The sequence below is a fragment of the Lycorma delicatula genome, chromosome 5 (assembly GCF_047948215.1).
Source record: "Lycorma delicatula isolate Av1 chromosome 5, ASM4794821v1, whole genome shotgun sequence".
NCBI classification, from domain to species: Eukaryota; Metazoa; Arthropoda; class Insecta; order Hemiptera; family Fulgoridae; genus Lycorma; species Lycorma delicatula.
This window is the reverse complement of record NC_134459.1, coordinates 166972658-166998339: the sequence shown is the minus strand read 5'-3', so window position 1 is coordinate 166998339 and position 25682 is coordinate 166972658. Positions and strand designations below refer to the sequence as shown.

At 31.2% G+C, this 25682-nt stretch overlaps 1 protein-coding gene across 1 annotated transcript; it reads left to right on the top strand.

Moving 5' to 3' along the window:
* Positions 1-29: 29 nt before the first annotated feature.
* On the top strand, positions 30-15414 carry LOC142325790 (very long chain fatty acid elongase 7-like). The gene is made up of 6 exons (XM_075367821.1): positions 30-153; positions 2836-2922; positions 4388-4444; positions 9693-9798; positions 11308-11444; positions 15229-15414. Exons 1-6 carry the CDS (start codon positions 64-66, stop codon positions 15412-15414), a joined length of 663 nt encoding a protein of 220 aa, XP_075223936.1. The 5' UTR covers positions 30-63.
* Positions 15415-25682: the final 10268 nt, after the last annotated feature.

Sequence of the window (25682 nt, the reverse complement as noted above, 5' to 3'; positions counted from 1 at the left end):
ATTCCAGTTATTACGATTCTTGGTTTATATCTACTTTTTGTTTTTAAGCTAGGTCCAAAATTTATGGAAAAAAGACAACCTTATAATCTTCGCAAAGTAATGATGATTTATAACTTATATCAAGTCATGTACAACGGGTGTCTAGTCACAATGGTAAGTAAAAACAGTATTTTTAAAATTAATTTTATTCGTATTAAAAAAAAAAAATAATATTAAAAAGAAGAAAATAAATATCTTCATCAGGATTTATTAAAATCGAAGACAAAAGGAGTAGATTCATCCAATTAAGTGAGTAAACTAAAATATTTCATAAATATTTACGAAATATTTCATTTTCAAATGATTTGAACTGATTCTGTAATTTTACAAACATTAAACAATTTTAAAATATAGCAATCCTAAAATTAACAAAAGAAAAATTGCCACTATCTTCGTTTGTATCGTCTCACCCTTTCATCTTAAATTGTAAATATGATCAGGCTTAACATAGTTCAAGTGCTAATAAATTTCGGCAAAATAAATTCACTCAATCGATTTGAGGTTATCTTTTAAATTAGCGATCCGATAAAAAATCTAATATAGCAACATACAAGTAATGACTTAAGTATAGAAAAGTGTATATAAGTAGACAAGTATAGTTCAAATATTATATTATACTTAAGATTGTAGAATTTAATCTAATTTATGTGATTTACGTGTTACTCCAATAACAAATGTTTCTTAACTTTGAAAAAGGGTTTGAAAGGATTTAAAGACAATTAGAAAAGTTTTATAAATAAAAGTTTGCTTTTACATTTATTTAATGTTACAAAGAGTTTACTTACAGTGGTACTGATGTGAAGATGGACAGTATAGAAAAAAATTGTAAATACCGGTTTAGGAATTCGACAAGGGTTAATTAATTTGTTTACAAGCATGTTGAACATGCTTGGACAAATTTATTGATGAACTAATTTATATAAGAAAACGAAAATTGTCTGTGGGTATTCTGCTGGAAGAAATTTATATTAAGGCTTTTAGTATTTGCTGATGAATTGATTATTTTAAGTGAGAATGAAAATTATATGCGATTTAGTTTATTTAAATTCAGCAAGATAGCAAAGATTTTAATTGTAAATTGTAAAGTAATCGAAGAAGGTGATGAAACTTTTAAGGGTAAGAAACCTGTCAGGTCAAAAATTGTGTAACAATTTCGACTCTTAAATTCCTAGGTTGTCACCTATCTTATGATAAAGATAACGACATTAAAAATAACACTAATACCTTTAGGTTATTGTGTGGAACTATAAGGTGAACCTAAATAATAAGGCAAGAATTGACAGGCTAAAAAATCCCTATGCCAGAGCTTTTATGCGGTTGTGAAACTTTGGTTTTATAATGTAAACATCTGAGCTTTATGGAGGTCGCCGAGATATCTTTTCTGGTGAGTGTCAAGGTGTCCTGATTGGATAGAATAAGAAACAAAGATGTTCGAAAAACTTTAAACGTACTTCCTACCGATGCCAAGATTTTGACTTAAAGAAAGAAACGGGCGAATCGTTTGTTGCAATGCAGGAATTTTGTAGAACACTACAAAATACAAAAAAAACCTTAACTACGCAATCGTTGGAAGAAGATCAAGAGGACGTCCGAGGAAAGGCTGGAGGTATGGAAGATATCTATGACCTAAACCGAAAGATAATGAGTATCAGTGAATTTTTTACATGTCATCTTATCATCGAATCTTTTTTTAATGGAAACCTTTCTCTTGTCATAGTAGAGAACTCGTAGCGCATCGTGTTTGCTCCGTCTTCCAACATTATATCTCACTACGTGTTCCAACCTTTATCAACAGAATGTCTTTATTACTTTCCTCATCTTTCATACTTATTTCCATTTATCTTTGTGTCAGTTTTAACTTAATGATAATCTTTTCAAGCAGAGTTTACTTTTACATTCATATATTAAACATGGCATTATACAGCAATCTAATATTTACTCCGTCTTCTTCTTTTCGACATTGGTGTTCTTTATTATATAATTCATTAAGTAATATTTTTTTTCAAGCTACGCTATATCTGTACTTCCTTTTTATCCACAAATCCTACTTTTCTTCTAAACATTGTATCGTCTATGCAATTAAATCATTTTTCACCCAATTTTACTTAATTTGTTACTATTACATTAATTTTTAACACTGCTTAACGAACTTCATTATAATTATTGAAATTTTATACGATATCTTAAATATCAAAAGAAATCTAATTAATAGTAAAAGTTAATTTAAGAATTATTTTTTACACCACTTTCCTAAAATAGGGGTAAAACTTTGTAAAGGGGTATAAAGATACTGTAATAATCTATATTTCAAAACGATATTGATATGAAAATTTTGCTCATGCACCTTTATAGCGTATAAAAAATTAAAAAAAAAAGTTGTTTAATATTTTGTTACGTATAACAGTATTTTGAAAAACTGCAATTCTATAAATTGTTCAACTTCCAGTTACATCCTGTTGTAATTTAACTTAATTTCGATTTGTTTATCACAATAAGGATTAACATGATGGGAATGTTTTTTGATCTTTATAAAACGAAAGGGAATAATAACGCCTTTATTATTTTTATTTTTAAAATTTCGGAAAATCAAAAGGATAACTCTGAAAGATGGAATGATGAAATAATAGGTGAAAGAATGACAGAAGCTAATAAGATTGAATCAGAGCAAAGAAAAAAGCATATAAATTTAAACAGGAACGTTGTATCAACAAGTATTATATAAAATAAACATGTATTTTATTCTTATGTAACTATATAATTATGCAGTTAAACAACTTTTCTACTATTAACTTTCAGTTTATAATCAACAGGGATGCACAGAAATATTTGATTGCCCATACCTGTAAACCGGTTCCTTATACGGAAAATCCATTCAATAATGAAGTAAGTATCAATTCTACAGTTTAAAAAAAATATGTAAATATATTTGTGATGTAATTATTTTAATTAATTCAAGTTATTTTAAAATAACTCAAATTAATTTTATAAGGTGATTTATCGAAACATATGACTGCTTACCAAAGTAAAGTTTGTAAACTGTGTATTTTTTCACTTTTGACTTTTTTAAAATATTATTTCTTTATTTATTTAAAAACATAAAACAATAAATAAAATTTGTTACCGTGTTAGAAAATGTATGAACATGTTATTGATAAATAGTAATAGGTAATAAGTAATAGTAAAATGACAATCTTATCGTTAGCTTTTCTCGAGCAATGAGTTATACTATAATTTACTGTTCACGTTTTTGATCAACATAAATAAATAGGAAAATCAAATTGGAATTTTGCAAAAGGAAACATGTTTTGGAAAAATAGAAAAAGAAAGCTTTACTTAACTTGATTAGTTGTCATTGATTAATTAATCAACCATTTATAAATAGAAAATTTACTTAATCTAAAATAATAAACTTTATACTTTGTTCTATTGAAGCTGACGATAAAATATATATTTCAAAAAATATATAATTATAATTAGAAATAATTCTCGTTAATTACAAAATATAACGAATATGTTTGTATAGCTATTCATTGTAAGCACGTTTATTGTTAATTGTGAATTTTGGTATTGATTATTTTATAATTGTATTTTATTCATTTAAAAATGTGTGATTAATTTTTATGAAAAAATGGATGTCCAGTTATTAAACTAACATAATTATAATTCTTATTGACCCAGAACGGCAAAATAGTAAAATAAAAGGTAAACTAATATTTTTGCTGTGTACAGAAGTTCTGTATAAATTTAGTAGAAGAAAAAACTATTAAATAATTATTGTTTTAAATTCAAATAGGATATAAACTTAAAAAAAGCGTTTTGAATATCCGATTATGAATTTATATAACTATAAATAAGTTATTTATTTTAGGGCTGTTGAGTTAGCCAATGAAAAACAAACAAGCATAAACATGTTGAGTTGTGTTCAAACCATGAATCTTGATAACTTTTGTGGTCTAACTTGCCGCCAGTATTGTGCCTTCAACACGCTCTCTTTATTCGTTTTCTATAAATATTATCTACTATTAGCAGTGCTAATTATTCTTAGTTAATTACCAAATCGTGACAATTTTAATATTTTTATAATTATATATGAAATGAATTTATAGTAATTACTATAACCAGATAATTTTAAGAGGTAAACTTTTAATTGTACAAATTCCTTAACATAAAACCTTCGACATGATAAAACATATGTTTTTATTTACGCGTTTAATTTAACGGAGGTTGTTCTTTCATATACTCTTCAGATTTAGAAAATAATGATATCTTCAATACACGAATAATTTCTAACAATAATAATTTTCAATTAAAAAAAGAAAATGGATCATGATTTTTTTTTTCTTTTCAGTTTTACTTTGCATCGTGGGCGTATCTTTTCTCAAAAATTGGTGATCTACTAGACACGGTAAAATATTTATTATGTAATAATTTTTTAAATATATTAATGATAGGAACTTTAATTTTGTTATTTCATAGAATAACTAAATTTCTCCGTAAAGTTAAAGATACGAGTATCATTAACGTAATTTTATAATTTTTTTTATGTGTAAGAAATCATTTCACTTCAATTTCCTTTTTAGTCTAAACTTCATCGATCCAATAGTAACCATAGTATTTTTCTGAATTAATGAGATGTAAGCATGTGGTCAAAAACTACCTTCTATTGGAAGAAGCAGTCTTCTGTCATTTTGAATATACCTTACCAAAAAACTGTCTATTTTGGAATATCAAAAACCCATCCGTCTAACCTTCTGTCCCAGTTATTAAAAGAAATTTCACCTTTCATCGATCAAATTTCAATCGATATGGAATCTTCTAGAACTAGAATATATACAACTATTGGTTGAAATATGTAACTGAACGTGCTTCATTTCGTAAAATGGGAGTGATAGTTTTCAAAATAAAAAGTTAATTACTAAACTAATAAACACATTTTTTCTCAAGAACATCTCCTCAGTATCTTGAATTTGCGAAAGCCGTAAGGTCTCGGTAACTATAATGTAAGATTCCTTGAGAAGAGATTTTAAATTCTTTAATTGCAGTTGCTATTTTAAGCTTCAGATAAAAACAGCTTGACTCGTAATATGTACGGGTCACCCGTACATATTACGGTCCTGTCGTACGTATTACCATCTGCTGCCTGTCATAAGAGAGCCGCCTGACAGCCTGTTCACGGGGTGCTTTAGCTGGGGCTGCTTCCCGACTTGTTGGAAAGTGGCTTTGGTGAGAATCCTCTTAAAACCAGGAAAGGATCCTAGTGAGATCGACAGTTCTTGACTCATCAGCCTCTTGCCGGTAATCGACAAGTTGCTTGAAAGGCTGGTTGTGAAACGGCGCTGGGAAAGCATTGAGGTGAACTGTTTTCTAAACCGAGGCCAGTATGGTTTCACGAAAGGCTGCCCGCAAGGTTCTGTTCTCGGTCTCCTGCTGTGGAACCTGGTATTTGACAGGTTTCTGGGATTGAAATTCCTAGAAGAGGTCACGGCCCAGGCTTTCACTGATGACTGTCTGCTTTTAGTTCGTGGTAATTCACAACCGCAGCTGGAAGATCGAGCGCAAGCGGCTTTGTCAACCGCGGACGACTAGATGGACATTCAAAATTTAAGATTTCTGTGCCCAAGACAACGTTTATGCTTAGTCTTGGGCACAGCTTCTAAAGCCACAGCTTTGGATTTATCCTTCTAAAGGGTGCAGACAAATTACTGTACAGTCGAAATCCCTACATTAAGTATAAAGGCAGTATAATCAGCCGAGTGAGAGTTCATAAGTACCTAGGTGATTTGTTTGATTAGAAGTTGCTGTTTAGCAACCACATTAGGCAAGTAGCGGTGGACGCCGTCTCCGTGATGCACAAACTTAGGAGGATTGCTCGGAAGGACTATGGGTTGTCTGACCGTCAAATGAACATAGTATACCGAGGTGTCTTCGAAAGCATGTTCTCTTACACAGCGCCCGTTTGGGCGCATAGATTTGATGTAAATAGAGCACTTCTTCAAAATTTAAGGAGTACCCAACGCAGAGTCTTAATTGTATGCACTGGTGTTTTTAAAACAACCTCGTAAGAGGCTACCACCGTATTGGGATGTGGTTTCGGGCCGGGCCAGTACCGAAACGTAACGGTGTTTACAATGAACCGAATTTAAATTTCGTTCGGATGCCCATCTCCTACCTGCGGAAGAGGCTGCAAAGCCTGGCGATAGAAGCACAGCATCTGGAATGGGACACCACTACTAAGGGAAGATCCCTCCCTGTATAAATTTATACAGAATCTGGGAGGATGCCTCAAGTTCATTTTTAAGGGCAACGGGTGCTCAGGTGCTCACCAGCCATGTTAATTTGAACCAATTTCTGTTTCGGTTTCGCCTGGCAGCTGATGAACTGTGCAGCTGCAGGGAGGTTCAGTCAAATGATCAGTTGCTCTTGTGGGTTGGGGCAGAGACCGGGCCACTCTGGAACTTAAAGGTCAAGGAAAAAATTGGCCACTGACAAGCGGCGAATCAATGTGGCGAGAGCCGGATTGTTGGGTCGTGTGGGAGTTTCTTGATGCGGTTGCTTTGTTCAACCGATATCACTGGTTTACTTAAGGGAAAGACTCCTACCGCACTGCAATGGAAAGCTAACCTAGAGATATAATCTTCCAAATTAAGGCTCCAAGCGCCTTAATATGGAAGACAGGTATTTGCTGCAATTAAGCAACCTAGGGGTGGCAGCGAATTGCTGTCTAGACGAAGTAAATTTTAATTTATGGATGTCATATATATTTTTAGTAGTTGACGGGGTGCGCCTACCTATTTTAGTAAGTATATGACAAGTGAGCGGTTGGGACACATAAGACGGTGGTGTATGGCACCGCACATAGTCCGCTTTTGCTGTTAGGTAAGCTCTAGAAGCTATTTAGGACACTGATCGCTAAATTGTTTCGAGGCTCAGTAGCCGTTTGTGTAACAGATATTCGTTCTTATACTTTAGGGCGACCGAATGGGGTGGTAGCATGAGAAATGCCAAGCAAACCAAAATTCATATCAAAACACTTTGAATAAAATTAAAATAAATAACGGATAATCAGAAGATTTATAGTCGAATAAATAATTAAAATTTATTTATTCCATTTTGGTAGCGTTGTTGAAAATTTACATCAGTGTAATACTGAAAGATTGGAAGGAAATTTATAAGGCTAGGGTTCGCAATACGGAGTGGATTGTGTAAATAGATAATTTGCGAAATATCAACTTCTGCTGATAAAAGATAAGAGTAATCTAAAATTGTATAGAAATCGTCAAAAATAAAGATGGAGGAAGCGGCCCCCAAAAAATGTACTTCTACCTTATAACATGAATTATAACAAAGTTATTATAACTCATTATACAGAAAAAAAAGTGTGTCATTATTTCGAGCTGGATTCCGCGTTAGGGTTTTGACAAATTTGTTAGATAGAACGAATGAAAACGGTTATATTTAATTCAATATACAACAAATTCTAACACTTATTTTTCTCTACTATTCCTTTTTTTTTATTGCGTACATTAGCGAAGGAACCTGTTTAATGCAAATTTGTAGAATTAAGCAGAGATATTTACTTAATCTAGATCATAGATTTTTTTTCAGTAATTTCAGCGAGTTAAACTCAATGCATTTTTAAAGAATTTAGGAAGAACATAAAAGAACTGATATGGTTATATATTGCAGAAGAATAACACGGGATTCTGAAGATGAAAAAAAATACGCTTCGGTTGCTATCTGTAAAAGTTGATTTCTTAAGGCTTACTTGCCAAATCTCTCATTTTAATGTCATTAAAATTTAGGTTTTTAAGATATGATAAAAATGGGAGTAGAAACTCGAATTATATGGAGAAACAACGATTAAGATATAAGAGGTGGTTGAACGGCCCATTATGTTAATAAACTTTAATAGAAAACAGAGGCGGGAAAATCGAGTTCCGTATGAAAAATTAAGTCGGTGAAGATTACCTTAGTAATAGCAATGTACAGCTTGCAAAGCTATAACCGAGAACTCGAGAATAAAGATCTATGGAGTTTGGGATAACTGTAAACAGTAGTTTGAGCTGTACAAAGCCGTAAAATACTAGTAATTATTTTATCTAAATAATAAAGTTATTAGTGAATTATAAGTGAGTGATCATTAGCACATTGTAGGTATTAATAAAAAAAAATAAATAAAGTAATTTACTTACATGCACGTATATATATTTATTTTGTTGATCAAAGCAAATTAAACTGTTTACAACACTTATTAACTTCAACAAATTCCACATAAGATCCTTTTGTGGCACGTAAAACGACTTGACGATATTCAATTTCCCGCCACAGATTACGATAAATGTCTATCGTTATTCCATTAATTACACCTTTGATTCTTCTTTTATGGTTGCTCTATAGAATTTGCCTACATCGTGTTTTTGACAAAACCTTAAAGAAAGAAATCGACTGCCGTAATGTCAAAGGATCAAGGTGACCAGAAAATTGATCCGTCACGACCACGTTGAGGAAATTATTCTAGTAGGTAGTCGCTAATACGTGTATGTAAACCCAAGCGTGGTGGTGAAACATCTTGTTAGAAGTAAACGTTGGGTTGCCGATGTTTAATCTGTGGTACAGCATACTCTTGCAACATGCCTACATAACTAGCGCTAGTAGCTTGAGATGATGAAATCTCGACCGAACGCGTCATAAGCATTTAAAGTGTACCAAATATGAACTTTCCATCTATTATGTTGTGTTTGCTGAACGCATGAGGATTTTCGCTATCGCATAGCCAATAAATATGACGGTTAACATGACCAGAAAATGGAAGATAGTTTCGTCAGAGATTACGTTTTTTTAAAATATTATTTTCGTTTACTTTGTCAAGAATATCCTCTGCAAAATTGTAACGGCGTGGTTTATCGTCATCTCCAATTCCATGAACCGACTGAATATTTTATACATGAAGTTTTATCCGCTTGCATAGAACTTTCAACGATTGTCGATTACGGTATTCCAGTAAACTAAACTCGCAAGACTAGTCGATTTATCCGGGCTTTTCTGCAAAGTTCTCTTACTCGATTGACAACTTCCTTGGTGACGGGAGGTCTGCCATCAACGTTTTTGTGTATTCCTGTATTCTTAAACGGCTGATCCCAACGTTTAATATAGTCTTTATTAGGAGGATCACGGCCGCACTGTAAACGAGAACATCTATGAACTGTAATAACAGATCCGCTTTCATGAAAACATATTACGCACGTGGCTTACTCCGGCACGGTAGCCATTGCTCAATTGACAATTCCCACTGAATGTACATCGCGCTGGCATGTTCACTCAAGTTCATTAGTAACTCAAGTACCTACACTCTATGGTTTGAAAACATTAACGGCGCTACATTCCTTTTTTCATATTTTATTAACTAATAAATTGCACTGACTTATTTATGTACACTCTGCGTAATGCACTACAATTAGTTTTATTTTTTTTAAATTTAAGAAAATGTTGATGAAATGACAATTGTTTAGCGTGTGAAAATGCCACGCCTGATCGTGATTCGTAGCCGAGAACTCCGGATTAAAGGCTAAGATGCTATCACTCGTGCCACGGAGGCCGGATTTGAAATTATTTTAATTTTTATAACAAAATAACTATTTTGAATTAATTTACAGGTCTTTATGGTGCTTAAAAAGAAGAATTCCCATATAACATTCTTGCACGTGTACCATCATACAGCTATGGTATCTGCAACCTGGACCTGCATTAAATATATCAGAGGTATTTAAAAATAAAAATCATGTTATAAGTATATTAAAACGCTTATCAAGTTTATAAAGCATTATTAAAATCTTCTAATTTCCTTTTTCTAATAAACTAGTTTCTTTAGGGTTCATAGGAATTTTCCTTATAATTGGGGAGAAAAATTCACTTAGAATCCAAACCACCCTCTAAATAATTTGTCTTTAAAATAATACATTCTCTAACTAAGAGTAATTTTAAAAAAAATTATTTCTATAATTAAAAATACTGTTTACCAATCAATTTAGACAAAAGATTCTCTGACTAATATAAACCGAAACAAAAAGTTATATTTCTTATAAACTGCTAAGTATATTATCACGAATTTCGAGGTTCAGCTGCAAAAATCAAACCCTGCATATAGATTAGAATTTTTTTGTTTAATCAATACTAATAGAATTTAATGAAGGGGAATTTTATCAATACTTTAAGAATTTAATCATAAATTCACAAGGAATTTATGATTATTTTTAATCATTAGGAAAAATTAACAGAAGAGTCAAACAGAGCGAAATGAAACATTTTCTGTTATATTTGAAAACTAATATCAAACGAAGCTTGGACATTATTTTAAGTAAGGAAAAGTTATTACATTTAATTTAATTGATATTAACACTACAGTTAAATATCAAGAATTATACTGGAATTGTACTAATTAATTTATAATAGTTCTATGAAATGGCTTTGAATAACATGCATGATTTTAAATATAACATTAAAGCTTTTGAGAAAATATTTTATTAAATTTTGATAGGGATTTATTAAACACGTTTTTATTGTTTGATCAACATTTTTAACGTGTCATCCTGATAATAAATCATAAAAATTAAAAGTTGAAGTTTTAAAAAGAGGTAAGCTGGTTTAAAAATCAATATAATTGCAATTTTCAATAGAAAAATGGAAAATATTAAATTCTATATTTATCATTTGTTTTACGAAAAATGGGAGCTAATTTTCTTTAGATGCAATAGAGTTTCTAAAAAAAAAATAAGATATTTTAGCTATTTGGGAAGACTGCACCAAAGGAAAACTACAGAGGTATAAGGATTCATTACTTAATTAAAAAGGAGCGTGCCGTTTTAAAATCCCACACTTGAAAATTAAATGACCGATAATTTTCTTCGTTACTTAAAACGGCACCAAAACTTCGAAAGAAACAAAAATAATTCTGCTAGGAATTTTATTTTAATCGAATATCAGATCTAATATTAATCTTCGCAGAACAAGGTGTTACATATTAGCATATATAAATTATCTGTAAGTATGAATATATTCTGTAATAAAGAATGCTCTAGCGATTGTAAGCAATGTTAACAGTATACCTTCAAGTCAAGCTGGATTAAAGTAGCATATTTCCAACCTCTCGTTTTGTTCAGGGGAGAATTTACTAAACTATTTACTATTTAATGAAAATAATAATTTTTCATTATCGTTAAATATATATATATATATATTATATGTTGTATTAATAAAATAATCTTTTTACAGCTGAGCAAGGAGTTCTTCCTTGTACATTAAATTGTGCTGTCCACGTTATAATGTACGCATATTACTTCCTAGCAGCTCTAGGACCAGAAGTACAGAAATATCTATGGTGGAAACGTTATTTGACTAAGATACAAATCGTAAGTTTTAAAAATAAAGGTAAAAAGTCGGCAATTTATTGCCAATCACTAAATTTAATTTTAAATAAATAAAAAAAAAAATCGCAATTTCTTTTTAATTTGAGAACTCTCTCATCAGGTGAGGGGTATTAAGTTATTCTATTGCTTTATAAAATACGTTTTTTTTTTCCAATTGTGTATATTGCAATCTGTTCAACTAGTGAAGAATAAGCAACCACCCCCTCACCCGCGGCCCAATGAGATAAGGATTATATGTATGTCATGTAAATGAGATGTAATCTTGTACAGACTCAGGCAGAAAATTCCTGAGACGTGTGATTAATTTAAACCCCAACCACCAAATTACACCGATTTACACAGTCTAGTGTTGAAAGCCGTAAAAAATTAATTAATCTTAACTAGGATTCGAACCTCAGATCTTTAAACTTTGAAAGTAAGCTGTTAAACAACTAATTTGCGACGACGCGTTAACCATTAGACCAGCCTGTTGGGCAAATATACGTTTTGAGCACTAAAAATTTGAAATTGCGAAAACAATTTCATTATGGGGATTTCCATACTCAAGGAGAAGCTTTCAGGTAAAAGTAATTTTAAAAAAAATTAATTAATCACTCAAATCAATAAATTAATCAGGGTGATGAATTAATTGATGTTATTTTAAAATCCCATACTTACACTTGAAAATTAAATGACTAAAATATTTCTTTTTTTTCTTCTTATTCCCCGGGCTGGATCCTGCAGTTAAGTATTACACAGCCCAGTGAAGTGTCCTTTGACCCACCGGGTTGGTCTAGTGGTGAACGCATCTTCCCAAATCAGCTAATTTGGAAGTTGATGTTTCCAGCGTTCAAGTCCTAGTAAATCGTGGATACCGGTGTTCATTGCTGGTTGGGTTTCAATTAACCACACATCTCAGGAATGGTCGAACTGAGACTTTACAAGACTTATACTTCGTTTACACTCATACATATCATCCTCATTTATCTTCTGAAGTGTTATCTGAACGGTAGTTACCGGAGGCAAAAACAGGAAAAAAAGAAGGGGAGTGTTCTTTACTCTAACGGGCCTCCACTTGTCAGCCCGCCGGTCGGAATTCACTTTGCGCCCGCCTTAAACCCGCAGAGTAGGATCCACCAGGACCGGCTATGCCGTCCCTGAGTCCCCACTTCAGGAGCCGGGACTCGGTCTTTATGGCAATGCCTCTAACTGGAAAACCCCGAGTGAGGCATTCCCGCCGGGACTCGGTCTTTTTCGCTCGGGAGTGCGAGAGTCCCCGTGCCACAACGCTACCGCCCACTCGTGCAAGAACGTGCGAACGGCAGCTCTGCAGAGGGCTTTCCCTCATCACCGACTCCCCCGATCCTTCTTCTGAAGTACCCTCGCCACGAACCTTGCAATGGTATCAAAAATCGATGCGGCTCCGCAACATGGGGACGATGATGTTTTTCACGCTGAGCGGTCCGGCAATCGCTCAGCGTGCGGTCAGCAGAATTCTGCGGTCAGCAGAATACAACGTGTTCTAGGGTATCCCAGTCGCCGCAGTAAGGGCACTAGGAGTTATCTGCCCTCTTCCAACCACACAGATTGACGTGGAAGACCCCGTGGCTGGTCAGGAATTGCGTAAGCCAGTAATTCACCTCGCCAAACCTCCGACTGGCCCACGGCATTATATTCGCGATAAAGCGGTGCGTCCACCTGCTCTTGGTAGACGCATCCTACCTAGCTTGCCAATCTCGGAACAGGGCCGCAAGTATGTCCCGTTGAGGAACTCCCCGGTGGCCTAACACTCGAGCCTCTGCCAGCTGCTGAAGAGGCGGCTGCCCCGTGATCACCAGCACCGCCTCTATCGACACCGAGGCATATGCTGATGCCACCTTGAGAGCCATGTTGTGCTATACCCCCTGAACAGGATTCTCTTGTTGTGCCCCACGGCCAAGGCCCTCTTCCACGCCGGAACGCTGTAGAGAAGTGTTGCATTGACCACGTGTGAACACAGCCTTCTTTCGATGCTCGTGTCCGCTGATGTTTGAGAGCAACCTAGCCAGACGCTGCACCATTCGTCCCGCCTTCTCGCTAAACTTTTTCACATGGTGAGTGAACGATCGGTTGTGGTTCAGACATATTTCCAAGTACTTGGTTTAACTTAAAAATTTAAAAATAACCTTTAAGTTAAAAAATATTTTTTTACTTAAAGAAATTTTTTATTTGAGTGGGTCGGGCAAAAACCTTTTATAATAATTTTATAGCCTATTGATGAAGAAAATATAAATGTAAAAATAAATATGAATTTTTGAATTTATATATTACAAAACCAATACAGGAGCTAAATATTAAATAAACGTAGTAGGTAATTTGTGATCTTTATAAAAAACATTTCAATTTTTGTAAGAAAATTTTTTTGTTAAAATGCTCTAGTAAAGATTTGAAATTTTATTTCGGCCAAAACACAATCATACCTTTTTACAATTAAAAAAAAAAAATTATACATTCTTTCCCCGAAAGTAGTAACTTCTGCCAAGTTGAAGAAAATCGGTAGACACGTCTTGAGGTTTGAGATTAAATACAGGCCAACTACTACACACACATATATATATATATATATATATATATATATATATATATATATATATATGTGTGTGTGTGTGTGTGTGTGTGTGTGTGTGTGTGTGTGTGTGTGTGTGTGTGTGTGTGTGTGTGTGTGTGTGTGTGTGTGTGTGTAAGCATAAAAATCGTCTGATAAAAATAGAATTTAGGATTTGGGAGCAATGGAATAACAAATTTCTTTTGCTGATTATAATTTTTTTATTTAAATTTTTTGTTAAATCTTTTTATCGTCTCCTTCAGGCAGAAATGTTAAAAAAAGACCAATTTTTATAATTTTTTTACCGCTATATATGCTTTCCTGTTATAGCTAATACTGCTACACTAGCACATATTGGTCTAGCCGGAAAAGAAAAAATTAACAGGATGGTAATATGAGATATTCTATTATAGTTCATTACTATTTGGATTTGAGTATTATTAGATACATTTAGAAGGCTGAAAAATAATTCTCTGTCTACGAGTACATGTAAGAATATTATGAAAAATTATAGAATATTATTAGAAATAATATCAATTACTCGTTTTCTCTTACGGTATTTGATAATAAAATAGTCGTTTTTAACCAAAAATATATTTTTGTAAAGTCAGGCTTTTGTTTACTTTTAGAGTTAACTGATAAAATAAAATGTTTAGGTTTTAACTTGGGAGTATTACACTGATATCCTGGAATTTAGTGAAAATTTTACTTTTTTTTAATATTTGAGAATTTTTTCTGGCATGGTTTTTGAGTTTATAATTAATACATGTTTAGTTAAATTAATAAAAGAAATAATAAAGTGGCTTCTTTATTGATAGTTAATAAATTCTCCTCTAAAATAAAATGGTAAAAACAGGCAAGGTTGTACTACCTAGTATTTTGTTTTTGAATTAAATAATTGCACTGGCTAGTATTGTAATTACTGTAGGTAGAAACATTTAATTCATACTTATCAAAAAACCTTATTTAAGTTTTTACCATAGTTTTAATTAAAACTCCGCTGATATCTCCAGACTGCATTTAGTATATCGTAAAAAGGGGAAATATTCTTGAACGAAAAATAGGATTATATGTCTACTAATAAAAGGAAAATCAGTGTAATTGAATTGAAATATATGTAAACATATATATATGGATAAATTTTTCTTCTTTCTGTATCTAGTTCACTTGCTATAATTAATTCATTTTTTTTTCTACTTGCAGGGTCAATTCATCATTGTAATGGGATATCTTGGATTGTTATACCTTAACAAGTGTGAAGTATCGCAAGTATATAATGTTTTTTGGATTTGTAACGTTTTTGTTATACTTTGTTTGTTCCTGAACTTTTACATCAAAACTTATTTAAAATCTAATAGAAGTAAAGAAGTAATAAACAAGAGTGACTGAACATAATAAAAAAAAAAATTAAAAAAAATAAAAATTTGTTTAATTTTCTATTTTTTTACTCGATGTATTTTTCCTGTTAGAAAAAGTATAAATAAAGTATAAATTTATTATTTCAAATGATAAGAATTCCTTATAAGTTTTTTTATTATTGTATTTTTTTCTAAATGTTTAATTTCTTCTAACCACAGCAAAAATGAGGAAAACGCAGTAAAAATTAAAAAAAAAACTATTTATATAAAAGATTTATTTAAAAACTGTCTTTCCACTGTGAAAATTAATTGAGATAATGACTGATTTTAAAAAACCTTCATATAGTATATATCATATATAATCATATTAAATATAAATATAATATTTATATATCGTCATATCTTATTAATATATCATGTCTATTAAATCATGTATTAACTTAATTGTACGTTAATTTCTTTTCTATATATATATATATATATACACGAAGTCTGTAAATAAAGTAATGAGACTGGTTCAGAAAAACGTTTTATTTACAATCCAATTTTACATGGATTCTATCACCTTCGAAATAGTTCCCTTGGAAAGCCACGCAACACTTCAAACGGTTTTCCCTCTCTTCATAGCAAAAACTCAGAAACCGGATTCTCCTTCAGATAATCGGTCACACTTTTTTAATGTTTTCTACTGTTCCAAAATGGTGTCCTTTGAGGTGTTTTTTAAAATCGGGAACAGGAAAAAGTCGCAGAGACTCAAGTCGTGTGAATAAGGTGCTTGAGGAACTACAGGAATATTTTTATTTGCCAAAAACCCATTAATTGAGAGTGTGGTGAGACAAGGTACATTGTCTTGATGAAGCATCCAGTTGTCTTTGATGGCTGGTCTCACGTGGGAAAATCTTTTCCGCAGTCTTTCAATAATTTCCCGGTAAATATATCGGTTTAAAGCCTGTCCTGTAGGCAAAAACTCCTTATGGACAATGGCATTAGTATCAAAGAAACAAATTAGCATGGTTTTGATTTGCTTTTTTGGGACTTGGTGAGTTTCAAGTGAACCACTCCTTGCTCTGGTGTTTTGTTTCTGGGTCGTCCTCAAATATCCAAGATTCATCACCAGTAATAAACATTCTTTAGAAACTGGATCTGTTTCAATTCTCCCTTAAAGATCGCAGCAAACTTCTACATTGTTGTTTTTCTGTTCAACAGTGAGGTTTTTTGGACAAATTTTGTCCAATTCGTTTGCCAAAATTTGATGGACTGTAGTACGGTTCAAATTCAATTGTTCTATAATCATTCTGACAGTTAATCGCCAGTCGCGAGAGTGATTCACTCAACATTGTCGTCACTTTTTGACGTTAACGGTCTTCCAGAGCGTGGATCGTCCGTATCTGATTTTCGGCCATCTGAAAATGCTTTAAACCAGCTAAAAAGTTGGGCTCGTGACAGCATCATCTCCATACGTCCTTTTTAATTTTGAAAAAGTTTCAGAAGCATTCTCACAGAGTTTAACACGTAACTTGATTGCACAACGTTGCTCATAATTAGTATCACTCATTTTTGTAACGCACAACAAAAACTCGTTTCACAAAAAATTTGTTTACGTCTCACGTGACAAAACGCCAGAAAGTAAAAATATTAATACCTAATATAAATCAGCTGTTCATCTAACAATATGGTCCCTAGTAAATTTACAGTATTGCCACTTTGGCAAAAAAAAAAAAAAACTAGTCTCATGACTTTATTTACAGATCTCATATATATAGGGTCTTTCATTTTCAGCGCAAAAAGTAAAATTGCAATAAAATAAAACGAAGTGTAATATCATACAAGTTGTTTTTTATTTTAAAGCATATAACATTAAATTATGTTATAATTATGTTATGTCAATAACATTATTATGTTATTGAAAATCAATATCATTTATATGGCCTCCACAGCTTTGTTTGACATGTTGAGAACTTTCTCATCAGGTGAAGAGCATTGTTACTTTATTGACTTTATTGTTTTACAAAATACGTTTTTTTTCCTAATGTGTACGCTGCAATCTGTTCATCTAGTGAAGAATAAGCAACCATCCTCTCTTCCACGGCCCAATGAGCTAAGGATTGTATGTATGACATGAAAACGAGGTGTAATATTGTACAGACTGAGGCCGACGATTTTTGAGACGTTAAAAATGTAAGTCTATCAATAATATTTTGCGTGACTCATTCCCACAAATCAGCTTGAACATTTATTTTTAAGTCATCAATTGTTTTTAACTTGTTGCTGTAGACTTGAGACTGAATATAACACCAGAGAAAAAAGTATAAGGGAGTCAAATCTCAAGATCTTGTGGCCAGTTGACATTTCGTGAAATCATCAAACCACCAAACTTTTGACCCAATAACTCAATTGTTTCAGCAACTATGTGGCACCATCTTGCTAAAAAAAGACCTCATTAAAATCAAAATTTTCCAAATTTTTCAGAAAAAAAAATCACGAAGCATAGCTCGGTAGCGTTCACCATTTAATGTAACAGCATCTCCTTGCTCATTTTCGAAAAACATGGTTGAATTATGCCGCCAGTTTATAACTCACACAAAACAGTGATTTTTTTCAGATGTAATAGTCACTGTTGAATCATTTCTGAATTGAAATCATTTTAAATACGAAATACGACAATATTACTTATATACAAAGCCAACAAGCCAGAAACGAGCTTCATCTGAAAAGATAATTTTTTTTAATGAAAATTTGGATCCACTTCGAGCTGCAGAGTCCAATCGACAAACTGTATACGCAAAGAATGATTCTGTAGCTCTAATCCTTGAGTCGGTTGAATCTTGTATGGATATAAACCAAAATTTTGACGTAAAATTTATCATATTGTTGTTGAAAGAATGCCCAGTTCTTGTGAACGATATGAAATATCGATTTTCACGACCACTTGTACTTACAGCAGTAATATTATTTTGATTCCTTGTATTTTTTATGATTTGTTGTTTCAGCATGATGTAGAGAAAATTATCTTTGAACTTCTTTACCTAACGATGAATAGTATTTTTGGTTGGCGAATTATGAATCCCATAAATATCATAAAAAATGCACAGGTGTATTCGATTCCATATTTCGATAATAAATTTTTATTATTTGTAAACTATGTTGCGGGATATAACGTTCCATGAGGATTTATCATAACCTACTGAAAACAAATGACGCTTGAAAAATAAAAATAAAAAAAAATTACTCTCTCCACCACAATCTGTCAATTATTTGTATTTAATTTGTTTGAAAGACCCCTTGTTTTACTACTGTTAAAAATATGTTATCTAGACGATAAATATATAAATTACTTTTAAATTCGATAACGATTATAAACCTATTATATTTTTGGATGTCACAATAATGTAAGATAATTATAGATACTTATAGAAGTTATTAATTTCACATGATGTAATTAAATATAAATAAGATGTACTGTATACGAATTCGCTTTTTTTTATTTGACTGAAATAGATTAATTACATGGGGGTTAAAATTGTGTTACTTAGTAAGTTTTATTTAGCGGAGGGTTATTACATTTATTATTATTATTCCACGTAAATTATTTTACAGTAAGGAATATTATTTCATATTATTTTTTGATAAGGAATATCTTTTTCATTAGGAATAATCCAAATTATTTTTATTATACCCTGATAAGGGATATGAAGGATTATAATTTTTATTAAGAAAATATTAAAGTTATTTTAAAACCAAAATCCTAATACAGTCTGTGTTTGAACTTCATAAACTATATTTCCACTCCGTTAACATAAAATACTATAATCTATGTAGATCTAAATGTCAAAACTATACTAAAGATATTTGACTATAAATTTACTATGTGCAAAGACCAAAGAAGATAAAATTAAACTATTTTATAAAATTGAAATTTACATTTTAAGTTTCTGTTAAAAAGTATTAAATTAATTTATTAAATCCTAAGTGAAAATGCAACGTACAATGAATAATACCGAAATAAAAATTTCTTCACAGATCCCTGGCTGTATTGAACAATATCTTGCAAACTTTCATGGTATACTAAAGTGACCGTATATAAATATTTGTAATATAAAAAAGAATTTTGACCAATTTATTATCCATATTAATTATCTACTTAACTAAATTCAAAATTCCATCTTATGAAAAGCTAACATGAAAATTTGCAATTCTATATACGGTTAGATTTTCTATTATAAAAACTCAGATCTCTAAAATTTTATCATCAAAACTTGTATTTTACATGACGAAAAAGTTATAAACACTCAAATTTTATAATTTCTAGTCGCACTGAATATTGAAAATTGTTGTTTATTGGGAATGCATATTATTATATTTATATTTACGTCATATAGAGTGAATATTAAATGCAGAAATAAAAAAAATATCATATAGTGGTATAATTTTTTTTTTTTTTTTAAATTTAATTTACTATAAATATTTATTAATATCTACAAAGAATTCAAGATATTACCTTCAGATATATTATCTAAGATTATATTACCTAAGATGTCATATTACCTTCCAATATGACACTAATGTTAGTGAATTTTTACCGTCACCAGTCACTAATAAAAAAATAATTTTCTTATTTAATTTTAATCCTGCCTCAAAATACGACTAATTTATAATGAGAATATAAAATTTAATTTGCAACAGAGGTATAAAATAATAATAATAATACGTTTTATAGAACCAAAAATTTTTCAACGTATTTCGTATTTATGACCACTCCAATGATATTTTAGAAATTACTAGGAAAGAAATTTGAAATGCTGATAATTTCTATTATAAAAAACTATCATGTTAATAATAAAGTATGATGATTGTATAATAAAAATTTCATAAAATATACAGTATCTATGCGTTCTTAAAATTTGAAATAAGATACGATATGAAAGTTTTCAAGGATTGGCAAAAAAATTAGAAGATTGACTAGAGAATTTAATTGAAACTAAATTTATTGTAAATTTGTGTTAAATAGTATATATAGAAAAATATTTTCTAATTTTTAAGTAATAAATTAGTTTTTTTTAAGACAAATAAAAATAGTAAATCTCAAACTTCTACATTAAAAAAAACCATGAAATTTAACGAAAGTAGCTGAAAGTTTAAGTAAAAACGTAATAAAATTCCTGATTTTAAAAAAAGTCCAATAAATAATTATAACTAAACAAATTATTTTTACCAAAAATTAAACTTATTATAGATAACTTATTTAGATATATAACTTATCATAGATAAATACAGTAATTAATTGCATTACATTCATTTAAAAGTAACTAAAGATTTATCAGTTTCATATATATAATGAACAAATCCAAAATTTACGTTTAAACAATACTGGTGATTATTTACTCAATAAAGAAAACATAGTTAATAAAAACTGAAAAATTAGTACAAAACCCTAATTAAAATTTAAAAAAATCATACTTTTTCTAAAAAACCATATTAAATAAACTAACATTTATCTTTTAGCATAAAACATAAATATCCAAAAAAGAAAAAAATATTGAACCAGAAATACAGTTTAAAGCTAAAAAAAAATGATAAGTGAAAAAATATTACCTAAGAAATAAGTTCGTTCCTCCATATAAATACAGTAGTAATTTCTTGCTCAAAGAGGTTGATTGGTTTCACAGAAACTTCACGTTAAACGAATCGCGTTATACTAGACTCACATTACATACAAAAAAGGGGGATAGGTTCTGAAGCCTTTTTTATTATTAATAAAATAAAATATGCAACAAGTAAATTGTTTATTTAAATCATATAATTCACGTAACTAAAGAAAACTTAAAAAACGAAATACGAAATTATAACGATTAAAAGTTGTACTTGCACTTCATTACAGATACGATTATGTACTGCAGACAGAATGAAGTATTTCTAATCCTCATCGCGGTTTTCCAGGATAAAATTTCGTAGGTGATCATTATTTTGTAAGACTTTACTTATCACAGTACTGCAATCTTTGATTAACTTTATAATATGATGCTAAACAAATATCCAATTTTCTTGAAACTTTTCCACAGTGCTCTATTGAGGGATCATTTTCCTTAAAATAAAGCGTGCTAAAGATCTTCAGCTTTTTTTTTCAGCTAATTATTTTATGACCTCATTATAACCAGAATCGTCGGTATTATTACCGTCATTTGCGTTTGGTTTAATATCAACTAATAATTGCACCGTTCCCTCCTGAATTATATCAGTTCCTTTCCAATTAATTGAACAATCTCGTTGTCAAACAATGTCATACACGCCCTCCTCTCCATTCAACGTGAACAAAATTTATTACATGATTTAATTTGTCGTCCATTGGATTTAAAAAAAAATAAAAAAATCTAAAAGAATTCGTGTTATCTACGCGCTTAAAGGAAATTCCCCTAATATAATTTGGTAAATTCATACAAATTTGTTACTGAAGGAATTTGTACACATAGAAATCTGTAGGTACAGATACAAAATCCTATATACTCAACAAGCCCCGTACGAGTACATGATATGTTTCTCTACTCGACTTGCTTCTATACGGGAACAACGTGTTAACTTGTATTGTATTGTTTATGTTAATTGTGAGTGTATCTTGATTAAATTGCTTTTAATTTCTATTCTATAAGCTCAAAAAATCCTTCCAATGCAAAGGATTAAATGCGTACCTACAATATCCATAGATTTCTGTGTCTAAAAATTTTATGCGGACAGGTTTCTAGGATTTACGAAATTATAAGGGTCTTATGTAAATAGTTTTGTAAAACACATAGCCGCTTCTTATTCTTCTTGAAGACAATTATGTAAGAACATACTGTTCTGTCTCTCATTTTTATTAAACTGTTAAACGAGTAAACTTTAAACTGTTAACTTAAATTATGAAAATTTAAAAATTATCTTTAATCAATAGTTATATATAATTTTTAAAAAGTATGAAATGAATAAATGTAAAATTATACTACAATCTTCAAAAATAACTAACAAATAATATTCAATATAAAATAAATATAGTAAATAAACTAAAACCTTAAAACATCAGTATACTTTTTAAATATCCGGCGCTGTATAGTACAAGGAATTAGCTGAGCAAGTAAATGTTAAACAAAAATGGTACAATAGGTTTATAATCGTGTACATATATATATATATATATGCAGGACAAAAAAATTTCTCCAATATAAATTCGTAGATTTAAAAGAATTTGTAAACTGTTTTACATGGAAACTGTAATCGCGTTAAGCGAATCTTTCTTCAATCTGTGAACCGTGTTATACGAGGGATTACTGTTCAATCAAATTAAAAAATAAATAAATAAATTTATCTAACAAAAATAATACAAACTCATCAATATATTATAATGCAATAATAGTAAAAGCAGCTAAATTATGTGCTTCAGTTAATATAATTTAACATAATTATATAGATAATATAATGTTATTTGTTTGTTAGTCTTGTGTTAATGGTTAAACGATTGTGGAATGTCCTGAAGGAACTACCCTCGCCGGGGACGAGGACGCCAGTGAAGGCGGTAACGGTGGCCACCCAAACGTTGGTGGTGATAGAATCGAAGGCCGTACAGACGGAGGATAGTGGCTGGCTCCATTTTGGGGTGAAGACTTCCCATGGTCGTACGGAAAGTAATGGACATGGGAGTGGATGACGGGGATTTTCCTCGGTGGATTTTTCATCGATAGCCCAAGGAGAGATTTGTAGCTACTGAATATTTTCTTGAGAATGTTGCTGGTGCTGATGAACTAGCCTGGATGGTAGATTTGGCCCAGGGTGCGGAATCTTGGACGGATTCAAAGATGTTGGAGGAGATGCCCTGGTCGGGGTCGCTGCGGGCGGGACAGATAATCGCTGTTAGTAATTCTGCCGAGGATCTGGCTGGTGAGGTGATAACAGTGGGTGGAATTAACATCGTGAGAGCATTCCACTCTTCGACGGTGAGGAGAGGTTGGTCTCACGTATCGCGGAGTCCGCAAAGTAAGTTGTAAATCCTAGAATTTGTGTTGTGGGCCTTAGGGGAAGATGGGCAATACATTAATAAAGTGGCTGGATACTAGACCGGGAGGAGTTCCACTAAGCCTCGAATGCATTATGATGGGTCTTCGTTGGGAGCTATGGGGGGGGGGGGGGGTTGACCCCAAGCGAAGAAATCGGAGGGGGCTCCCAACTGCGACTGTGTTGGTGAAGGTGGCGGGACGATCATACGCGGACCTTCTCTGAACGGTTTGCGGCACTGCGACGACGGATGAGGTGAACATTTTGTCGACGCGCAGAGGTTAGCGAGAGAACCTTCACAAACGGGTCCAACACACAGAAGATATGCCTACCATTTTAAGGCAAAAGGGAAACAAAGTAACGCTAAGAACCGGGCAAAATGCATTTTTACCCGTACGAAGTACAGATAACCAGGTATAAATAATATTTTTAAAATGGAGGCCGACTGCTTTGAAACCCACATTCTCAGATCACTGAAAGTTTCTGGTCCTGTACTGACCAAACTCTTGCTCTGAAGAGATCACAATACACTGATATTCTTTATAAATTGAACAGGCTTTAATTTTTATTTATTATTATTATTATCCTCACAAGCACGAGTTTAATAAACACAGGTGGATGGGAAGGGCGAGTGAAGCAAACCCTGATCGGATAAATATCCCTTGACCGCGATGAGAGATGCAAGTAACTATATATTGCTAGTTATAATGTATTAAAACGATTAAATCGGTTAAATGTTTAAAAATGATTAATTTATAGATTGTAAAATATAATTTTATTTTCATTTAAGAAAAACTGTCTGTCAATTCCACATACCCAATGGTATTAAGCCGAAAGGGTTATTATTATTATACTTCTTACAATAAAAAAAAAATTTAATTAATTTTTTAACATTATCATTCCATTGTAGGAAATAATGATTAAAAATCAGTGGGAAATATTTGTTTCCTTCTTAATTATATCATGTCATGAATTAATTAATAATTTTGTTTTTCATAGATCATATAACTTTCAATAAAAGACGAAGCATTAATTTTAGTCTGTTTGGTTCTATACGTTAAGAAAGAAAACCTTTTATAAAAATTAATTTAGTCGAACTCACTCTAAATTAATTTCAGCTTATTACATTAATTATTTATTATAAAAGTACTGAATGTTAAAAATATAACATTTTAATATATATTACAGTAAAATATACATTCCTTATATATTAGCTTATTAAAATATGTGAAAGATTTTTACAGCAACGTGAAAATAGAATAAATTTCCTCAGTTTCATTGAAACGATATGAACTTTTTTACATGGGTGATAGAAAAAATGCTATCACTCAAATATAGGTAAAGTAGCTTACTGAAGCTATTGAGTTCTCAATTAGGCGTGGCATTTTTCATACGCTAAAAGATACCATTATTTTCCATCGCCGTTCTATGAGTAATCGTCAGCTTGTTGTTACTGTAACAAATAAATAGTAAACCTATTCTGTATTTTTATTCAGTTTTTTATTGCCTACTTTCCAATGTAGATAAGTATGCTAATAATCTGGTTAAGTTTGTCGTGTAGTAAATATTTATAAATCTAAATTTATTAAAGAAAGATAAAAACAATCTTCATCTTTGGTTATTCATGAAGTCTTTTGTGATAAAAAACTACATACAATACAAGAAAAATCTAAAGTACATTACTAGAAGAAATCCTACATCATGTGAAGGCTTATTGTACATCATTTTCTTTGGAAAACATGCAAATGTAAAAATTCGTCAGTTATTTTAATTAATTTTACTAAAAAATCATTAATTATAATTTTTTTATATAGATATAATCCACTTTAATAACATATTAAAAATTTTTTTGAGGGGAGGTTTTTTAAATTAATAAGTTTAACATTAGAAAAAGAGTTTCAAGTACGCATTTCAAACAGGACTATGGAATAAATATTCCTACATATTTCTAAAATAACTTTAATACATTCTTCAATTTTGTTTTTTACAACTACCATCGTAAAAACCTCATCTCCATCATCTGAATTCTGCTATCCGGCTTTTTGGTTTGTACCCACGATTCGCTACAGTTCTTCTTTCCTTAAAAATACCGACTTCGAAAATTAGCTGATTTAATATGACGAGTTTAACCGCTAGACTAACCCGGTGGTTAAAGATGTAATTGATATAATAAAAGAAATCTATAAAAGGATAATTAATATTTTTTTTCCAAAAAACTACCTTATCAGTCTTTCACTATTACAAAAGAAGATAACGAAAAAAAATTTCTTGAATTTCTCT